The sequence below is a fragment of the Acanthaster planci genome, linkage group LG07, assembly GCF_054643075.1.
Source record: "Acanthaster planci isolate LZ-2023a linkage group LG07, COTS_SCS, whole genome shotgun sequence".
In the NCBI taxonomy this organism is placed as follows: domain Eukaryota; kingdom Metazoa; phylum Echinodermata; class Asteroidea; order Valvatida; family Acanthasteridae; genus Acanthaster; species Acanthaster planci.
The window spans coordinates 17,499,807-17,509,024 of record NC_141783.1 but is presented as its reverse complement, the minus strand read 5'-3'; the positions used below and the strand labels follow the sequence as shown (position 1 = coordinate 17,509,024).

Genomic DNA, 9,218 nt, shown 5'->3' with positions numbered 1-9,218 from the left:
GCCACGAACTTTAAATGAACATAAAAAACCATACCTCTGACCGACTTCAAACTTCACATGACGGGCAATTTACAATAGTGCGCCTCCAAGAGTTTCCAACGCGTTGGCCAATCACAACGCACGAAATTTGTCGACTCTTTCCAAACGCGCATTCGGGCGACAAATCGGGTCTAGAAAATGGTTTTCGTTTCCTCTTTTGTCCCAAAAGTGACTACAAACCCCTAAAATGTTCCTAAAGAATTTCCAAACTGTTTGTCCCCTCGAAAAAAACAATTCCGCCCCCCCAAAAAAGTTACTCGATCTGCCCTTGATCCGGATAAATTTCAGCGGTTGGTTTTCGTATACTTCTTTTATTTTCTTGGGCTTTTAGGTTTACTGTAGATTGGATTTTGGTCCTTATATTTTGGGTTCAGTTCTGTTGTCAAATCACGTTTTAGAAACATATTGATGAATTCCTAGTTAATGTCTTTTTACACAAGAACTTTTTGTCCTGTCTCTTTTCTCCGGAGAGCAGTTCCCCCGATATAGTAAGCACTGTGAGTATTTTTTTCTGTCCAATTACGTAACTACACAATTAATTTTTCATTACGATGTAACAGATGCCTATGATTGTGACGGATGACGGATGTCCACACAATGAACTTAAATTGTGAGCTGGCGATCACGGATATGCTTAACACGCTGAACACGATTTAATCTGTCCACAAAAAGTACACCAATGAGCAGAGTTTGGCCTTTCACAGTTACAAATTAACAACATGAACCAACAACGGCAACTTGTTAATCTAATTAAATTAACGCAATTTAAGTAATCACCGAACTACAAACGATTAACAGGATGGATGATAATAACCTTGTGTATAGGTGTACACGTGCAAGACGCCCGATTATACGCAATAAACCCTCTACCTTGACATGTGCTTACAGTCGTAACTTTGTAAATTGTCTCTCCTTTTGTTGTATTTTCGACCCCATTAAATACTCAAACCTATCCCGAATTACCCATAGAAAACAATTAGAGCCAATAAAGTAAATTTAAATAATGCATTAAATGAATCCCACTTTCGACATTGGGATAACGTGTGTCCTGAACCCAAATTACATGGCGACTCAGTGAAGTAAGCTGAAATTTCTATATAGTGTGCCCACTGAACAGCGCCCTCTTTTGACAGGGCAACCAACAAATTAATATATCGATAAAAGAGCATTCTGACTTAACAATGATACATTGTCAATGAACACCGAGCCCACGGACGACGGGGGGATCTCGAGAAACCTGCCATCATCAAATACTCCAGCACTGAAGACCACCAAGTCCACTGGCAACAAGCCCATCTCATTGCCAACATACTGACCAATGGCATCCACGCCGTGTTCGTGAGGCAAGCGAGATTCACAAGCACAGAACAGTTCCGCAAGACACAGGCTTCATCATCAGTGACATCTGGCGCCCCATCCTCGACCCTTCTTAGTTCGCCTTATGGGTCATCTATACCCTTGGCACCCTGCCCCAGTTCTTCCTTTTGTCTGCCTATAGGTCCTCTATACCGGGCCCTTGGCACCATGTTTACCCATCCACACCCCCATCAGTACTGCCACACCTGAGTAAGTTTACCGCCACGCATCACCGAGCCAGCCTAATCCCTTCTCCAGAGTTCCCGCCTTCACGCATCATCGGACTAATCCCTGTTTCCAGAATCCTCCACTAGACTACTTAAGTTCCACTCCCAGTCAGTATCCGGCATTCTCCTGATGACGAGCAGAGCATACTGCTCGACACGTCGAGTACCACAGGTTCTTTTCAGAACCGCAAATACTCACAAAAGAAATACGTCCATGGTGCTACCGCAAACCCACTTTCTATTATACCTCTTCACCATGCAAACCTTCAAGACTTAATGATACATTGTGCTACACTGCTGGTACCAGGCTTCCAGTGTTCTCCAAAACTGTCACTCTTTTGCTGCTCTACAGCTGACATACCTCCTGACCCTGAAGCTCGCTGTATCTGCGGTGTTTGCTTTAAAACCTGTTGAAAAGTGCACTTCACAGAATGGCATCGGTAAGACCACTGCGAAAGTTTGCTGCCTGTGTGTAAAGAATAATGTAGGTCTGTATTTTTTTCTAAGGGGTGTACTATAATGGGTGCGTTCGATTAGCTTCCCTAAACACACCAGTGTTACACTCAAGGGAAGCCTCAAATGAGGCTTATCGAACGCTGCAGTGTGTTTTCCAAGGCATTCTGGGAAAAAGGTCAAGTCCCCGCCTCATTCCATCATGTACGTCCATGCTCGAACAGTCCATCCGTGACGTCATTACACTCGGGCAGGCACGAACATCACGTGATGCCTAAACGAACGCTCTCGTGTAAGTTTGACTTACACGTGTAAGCTAATCGAACGCACCCATATTTCCTCTAGCTTGGGCGTCTACAGATAGGTTATGCGTGGCTTGCGCCATAGAGGCTGTTCTTTGTTATTTTGATTAGATTTCAGTGAATGCACAAAAGGTTTTCTTACACCTCATTCCTATTCATATCAATATCATATTATTATTATACTTATGCATATTTATGACCTTTTCCCTTTTTGATCAAAGGTCAAAGTGTGCTGAGCAGTTTCCCCCCCAACTGCTAACATTGTGGACATGTTTTTTCTACTTTTCTGCACTCTATGAGAGAAGACAGAAGATACATCACGTCGCAGTGATCTCTAAAAGTAGGCAACAGCTGTTTGCCATGATACTGCCAACGTGTGGTTAAAGTTCCAACTGCTTCTCAGATTGCAGAACATGAGCAGATTGAACGTTCAGAGATGGTTTTCTATTGCCAAAGTATCTGCCAAAATGGGTGTTTCTAAGTCACTTCCCCTTCGTCGTTCCGTCAAGCTACTACGAGGCGCCTAAAATAAAAACTTTGAAGGACTGTCTTTGTTAACTTTCTTGACTTGATAATTTATTGCAGGTTTTGAATTTTGAAAGATTATACTTCGAACCTGAAATAACCACAGCCTTTCTCAGAGCCCTCAGTATCCGGTCAACCGCTCTCAAAATATATCTGTAAATGCTTTGCTCGTATTTGTCTTGCTGGGCGGATAAAAGGCTCACGGATCACGGACGGATAAATGGCAAAGACTGCATTTTAATAATGGTCAAATAAGGTTTTCTTTTGTGGACAGATGATCACGAATCCCATAAATCGACTTCGCAGATTTTATTATTAACCCAAAACTTTTAGACTAAAAAATAATGCCATCAGGAGGGCTGCCAGTTGCTTCAAACGTGGACGTTTAGTGTAGCGTGCCGGAGTCACGTTTTGGAAAAGGGTTGTGGGGAAAGTCAACTTTTCTTCAGAGACAGAATTCAAGCTGTATCTTTAAAAATGCGCAGTAGAAAGACGAAACACCGATGGAATTCAATACACTTTTTCATCCACCCAGCAGACTATTCAGGAAAGGGTTGTTAAGATAATTGTGGAACAACTAGGCGTCGATGAGGCGAAAGTAAGTACTTTTTATTCCCATTTTCGTTTTCTATTTTAAGTGAAACACGATCTTTAATGCAATTTTTCAGAACTCATTTTTTAAGAACTTGTTTGGGGTTTACCTTTTCAGACGGAGTCTGTGGATAGAGCCAGTGGGTCACTTTGGCATTTGAAAAAAAAAGGCTTGAAGAACCTGACACCGCGTCAGCTCGAACTTGCTTAGAGTTTATGAATCAGCGTATGAACGAGCTAATAGCACTGATCTGCATTTTTTTTACCTCACAAGAATTATCACTGAATGAACGTGTGTAACCCTTAATTGACCAGGTCACTGCGGAAGCTGGTTTTGTGGAAGATCTTGGCGCTGACAGTCTAGACACGGTGGAACTCGTGATGGCTTTCGAGGAGGAATTCGGTAGGTCTGAGATCTACGCCTGCCCAAGACAAACGTTGGCAAAGATCTGACATAACAATCTTGTTTCTCCCATAGGCCACGAAACCGTACGATACCATTGCATGACGGCTCCTTTGGATTATGCCATCGCGTCGTTACATTGTCATTCTCGTTGCGTCGTTCGTCGCGTCGTGCAGTCGCCCGTCGCATCGTGCTGTCATTGTCCTTTCCATCCTGCATATTTCTCTGCTTCAACTTTTTTGTATGAAGCCGTCCTGGCAAGTACGTACGCAAAAATAGTTTTGTACCCACTAAACATGCAGTGGCTTAGACGCCTACATTTTCTTGTACGTATGCACATTACATTTTCGCTTTGACTTGTTCCACGGGTACTGCGTAGACCCCTAGTAAGATAAAGTGGTGTGTGCTGACGATTTTGGTGAATAAAAGCTGATACTTTTACTACCCAAGTAGTATCACTTTTATGACATACATAGATTTCAGTACAATTTGTCAAGCTAAATACGGGCGTTTCACAACATTGCGCCTCCAAGAGCCTACAACGCGTTGTCCAATCACAGTGCGCGAAATCTGTCGACCCAATGCGTGTTTGGAAAGGGTCGACAAATTTCGCGCCTTGTGATTGGTCAACGCGTTGCAAATTCTTGGAGGCGCACCATTGGGAATCGCCCTGTTGAGCGTAACTATTTTGTGTGCGTCGTGCACGTTGCTTCAGAACCCCTCCCCCATACGCAGTGAGTACTCGTCGCCAATCTACGCCCACTCGTACGTGCCAACAGGTACATCATGGACGGACCCCGTGAAAGGCACAGCCAAAGTTTATAGAGAGAGTTATGACGAATGTCTCAATCATTGGAGACCGTATTAAAACATCGAACCGTGCGGACGTCGGTAGGGCGTGCAAATATCGGGGTGCGGGGTACGCTCCTGGTGTTGCTTTTGTGTGTGTGTTTTTTTCTAGGGGGTTTCGTGCCTTCCCATCGTTGTGCTCTCACCTAGAATTTTGCCTTTTCTTGATTGCTTTATACTTATACTGTTCTTTTTCTTATTTCCAATCTTACTTTTGTTTCAGTCCCTGTTTGCGCGAGGGCTGTTGGTCAGTCCGTCGGTTGTTTGATGGTCTTGACAGAAATTAATGTGATCTTGTTTGCAGAGGTTGAAATCCCAGACGAAAAAGCCGTAGAGCTGAAAACTGTGGGACAAGTCTTGGACTACTTGAAAGGTGAGCTGTTAAAAACACATTTTAGGAGTGGGACTCCCCTTCCATACACCAACTGTATGCTTCCCGATCACCAGAGACGATATTTCGACTTTGATAGACGGATCTGAATCTTTGGCTTTTCTGCAGAGCGAAAGAGAAGCCACTCCGATAGCCTTGCTTTCTAGGTAAACTCTTCAAAGTTGGCTTTTGGCGGCAAGTTTGTTTCCTTCAGCAAGATCATGGAGCGACGAACAGCGACCACAAACAGATCAATTCTGAAGGGTCGCTGTTAACTCACGCCCCCTCTCCTTGGCTATCTGCCATATGTCTTACTGCCCGGTGGGGATGGCCAATTTGGGCACAAAATCGAAGTTGGAGAAAACCGTCCTCTCGCGTGCCTTTCTGTGTGTAGGAATCCGATTCTCAATTTCGCGAGTGATGCGCCCTCCGCCGGTGTCCAGTTCTCGTTCTTGACTTCGGCTTCCCATGGCAGCGTGAACACATAGATCTTGAAGGGTGATCACAAAATCGGGGATTTTTCTTCCCAGTATCTATTGCTTGCCCAGCCCAGTCGACGGCTATTTCAAAATTTTCGGCTTCTTCGTGCTTTCGCGGAACCAAGTTACCCTGTTCTAAAAAAAACTCGTATTATTTCACGAGAAATTAAGCAGTCTTTTCTATTGGGAATATGCCATGGCATCTTTGGTATCACAGACTTTCTCATTGAATTCTTTTCTTTGTTCGTAATAGGTTAGATACAATTCCGGGCCGCTACCGAGTCGATTAAGCTGTTAAAGATGAAATGGGGTTCGGAATTTCATGGAGTAATCGTTTTTCAACCCAACCAATCTACTCCTGTTTCCTAACGATGCTTCGTAGTGCATTGTTTTTGAGGGGTGCTAGACACAATCAGGCCCCTCCTCCACCCGTGGAACCACGCCTGAAACCACGCCTGAAACCACGCCTGAAACCACGCCTGAAACCACGCCTGAAACCGCGCGTAAAATACCGGATTCCGTGTTTTACTTTTCAAAATGCCGTTCACAAGATCGACTATGTTTTAACCTTTAACAACATTTTCATTATATACAAAATCCCCACTTCTTGTTCCAGTTCATGGCGTCATTATTTTTAAGATAACCCAGTAACAATTTTGCTGAGCTCTTTAGCAGTTTGAGCAAACTGTCGAGAATCTGTGGTGTTAGATCATCGGACCACAGTCTATTGTTGCTCGACAGTTCCTCGTAAGCCGGCTGATAATGACCACACATCGTGGCAGTGTCTACTCAATTTACTGATCCACTGCGTCTTACCAGAGCCCCATTGGCCGCGTTACACACACAAAAAAAAGTTGCAAGATGCTGTAATTTTTAACCCACGATGGACTGGGCCCAATTTCAAGGCACTGCTTACTGCAGAATTCTGCGCTTGTGGACCTACTTTCTGCACTAACCGCGCAAGCAGAAAATTTTTTGCGCTACTCGGTTCGTAAGTGTGGCGTCACTTCAGTTTAAACCACGCCCACTGCACATAGAGTTACCGGAGGTTAACGCGCAGCTTCAGCGATCGTCCAATGGGAGCCTGCAAATTATGGCGCGTCCGCCTTTGTGACTTTGGCTGTATCCGAATCTCTTGTCTAGAGCTAGGTCTACGTCTTCGCTCCATTGGAAATGCGTGGAGACACGCAGACAATACACCTAGCCGTAGCTCGGGAAGCCTGTTTCGGACACGGCCTTTAAAAGTCACTTAAGAACCGGATAACCTTTAATCGCAGAATCTTTTGTTACGGGACGTACGCATGCGCACAAGCCAAAACTGAGAATTTTCTGCTACGGGAAGTGCCGATTTTTCGCTTGCGGTAAGAAGCGCCATGAAATTGGGCCCTGACCCAAAGTAATGGAACAACGTCACACACTGGAACAAGCATCCACATAGGCCTGGGCCTAATATAGGTTTTGCCGGCCGAGTTCAACATTTTCTCACACGAATTAGCGACAATTTCATTCAAATTAGCACGAAATTGATTGACGATCTACATCACCATTCAAAGAGCACAACTGATCATTCAGTTTCATTCTATGAGCATTTGAAGGGTCGGCATTCTATTTTGAAAAACACGCAAAAAGCATTCAAATTCGTGCGGACGCTCCTGCGGTATGTGTTTTGGCGTTCAGTTTTGTGAATCGGCAAGCATTTTAGCAGATTCGTGCAACGTAATTCATAAAACGCTAAATCTTTTAATCTGTTTTTCTTTGTGACCAATTTATGCAAAACATGAAAGGAAACATTTCTTTGCTAATTTGCATTTGTTTCTGTTTGAGTTGTAAAACAATTATTAACGTGAAGTAACTTCATTACACAAATGGCAAAGTGGGGAAATGCCTAAAAAAGGACGGGAAAAATAGAAAAAGCATGAAAACAAAAACATTACTTTAAAAATGTGACAACAAAAAATAAGCTTAAGAGCATTCTAAAATTCTTAGTATATATGCAGAGTGTGTTTTTTGTGTATAAAATAAGTAATTTACAAATGAGTAAACTGCATCTAAAGGATATTTCTTGCAGCGTCCGTGATGAAGGCCCAGGGAGAGTTTCTTTTCTACATTTTGATTAAACGCGCAATCAGTATTGAATACACTGTATTCTTGAAGTGCAATTTGTTTGAGATATATAAAAATATACATTCAAGTCAACACGTGGGACACGTTTTTAGCTTGTTTTCTATTTTGAATCTCCTTTTCTGTTCTATAACGATCTTAATTTGCTTATAGTCTCGATGTTTTCCAATTTGAAGGTTCAAAATGTGCACATGGTTGCCCATAGACCAAAACGAAAGAGGAATTCGGGTGGCATTTCTCATTCCAGTCACCCAGCGCTCAATCGAATGACGGTTATGCACTGCTCAATTGAATGAAATTAACTCTAAAATAAATTTGCACTACCGGTATTTGACGCCTGTAAACGAATTTGCAGACTCTACCGTATGAAAAAGAAACGTAGGAGCAGCTAGCTGAGAAACAATCGTTGGAATACGAACAAACAATGGTGCAATTTGCCGGAAAAACCTCAACTTTGCGATGTCGTCAAATTTGATTTTTGCAACCCACCTCATAAAAACAACAAAAGCATTTCAGGCTGATGAAAGTGGAGATGTATTTATTCCTAAATTATGATTCTGTGTTTTTTATCCTTGCAGAAAACATGAAGTAATCATCGGAGTTTTGAGTTCTTGTATAGCTGCTTGGATTTCCCCACAGTTTACCGCATTGCTGGACGCTGTGGCACTGATTGCAAACTCGTGTACAAGTAACAAATAGACTAAAATTTGTTTTTAAAAGGGAATTTTGTGGAAACTGATAGAAAAAGTAAAGGAATATTTTAACATGCTTCAGAAAAATTTTAACTAATTGTCTGGTGAGAGGTCTTTTATTTTGATTTTCAACTTATGCACATATAAACATTGATAGCCAAGAAAAACTTCTGGTTACATGTATGGGAGCTAACAGAATTTTAGGTGCATGGAGTAGCTAGGCCTGGTAAAACTAAACGTCAGTTTTTGTGTCCTCTTGTTCCGTTTCGCTTTGCGTCTGATTTGGTTTTCGCTTTTTATGTGAAATTTAAGGGAAGCTGAAACTCTTTCGATGTGTGATGTTTGAATTATTCCCAAAATGTTTACAAGTTCTGATTAAAACAGCCTGGAAATTTTTATTTCAAGTCTTGTGTGTGTCATTTTGAATAGAATCACAAACGCGGATTGTCGTCTGTGCATGATACAAAGATGTAAAGAATCATTTGCTGAAAACAGCTGCCTGAAATTTGAAGGAACAATCACTTTAAGAAAATTAACGCCGTTAATGCGGACTGACCGTTTGGAGTATCACTTATTCCAAGTTTGAAACAGGAGACGGCTATTAACTCAGCGAAGTGCAGTACCCAGCCTGGTTCCCACTAAATTATCCTCCATTGCCAGGAAATTGTCGCACAACACCCGCCCCCCCGTTCTCATTAAAGGAGCCTCCGTTTCCAGGAAATTGCGCCCTCTCTTGGTCCAGCTCGGGGCCTAGTATTTCCTTGTTGCCAATATTCTAGAAATGAGAGTTTCTTTTCACACTCGGGCATCA

At 42.7% G+C, this 9,218-nt stretch overlaps 1 protein-coding gene across 2 annotated transcripts; it reads left to right on the top strand.

Moving 5' to 3' along the window:
• Nucleotides 1-1,420: 1,420 nt before the first annotated feature.
• Nucleotides 1,421-8,811, top strand: LOC110980343 (uncharacterized). 2 transcript variants are annotated; one of them, XM_087139536.1, is made up of 5 exons: nucleotides 1,421-2,062; nucleotides 3,438-3,500; nucleotides 3,809-3,896; nucleotides 5,050-5,118; nucleotides 8,294-8,811. In XM_087139536.1, the coding sequence occupies exons 1-5, from the start codon at nucleotides 2,054-2,056 to the stop codon at nucleotides 8,305-8,307; spliced, it is 243 nt and encodes an 80-aa protein (XP_086995662.1). In that variant the 5' UTR covers nucleotides 1,421-2,053; the 3' UTR covers nucleotides 8,308-8,811. The 2 variants fall into 2 exon arrangements, with proteins under 2 accessions (XP_086995662.1, XP_086995661.1); XM_087139535.1 differs by lacking the exons at nucleotides 5,050-5,118; nucleotides 8,294-8,811 and having other exon boundaries at nucleotides 1,430-2,062; nucleotides 3,441-3,500; nucleotides 3,809-4,195.
• Nucleotides 8,812-9,218: the final 407 nt, after the last annotated feature.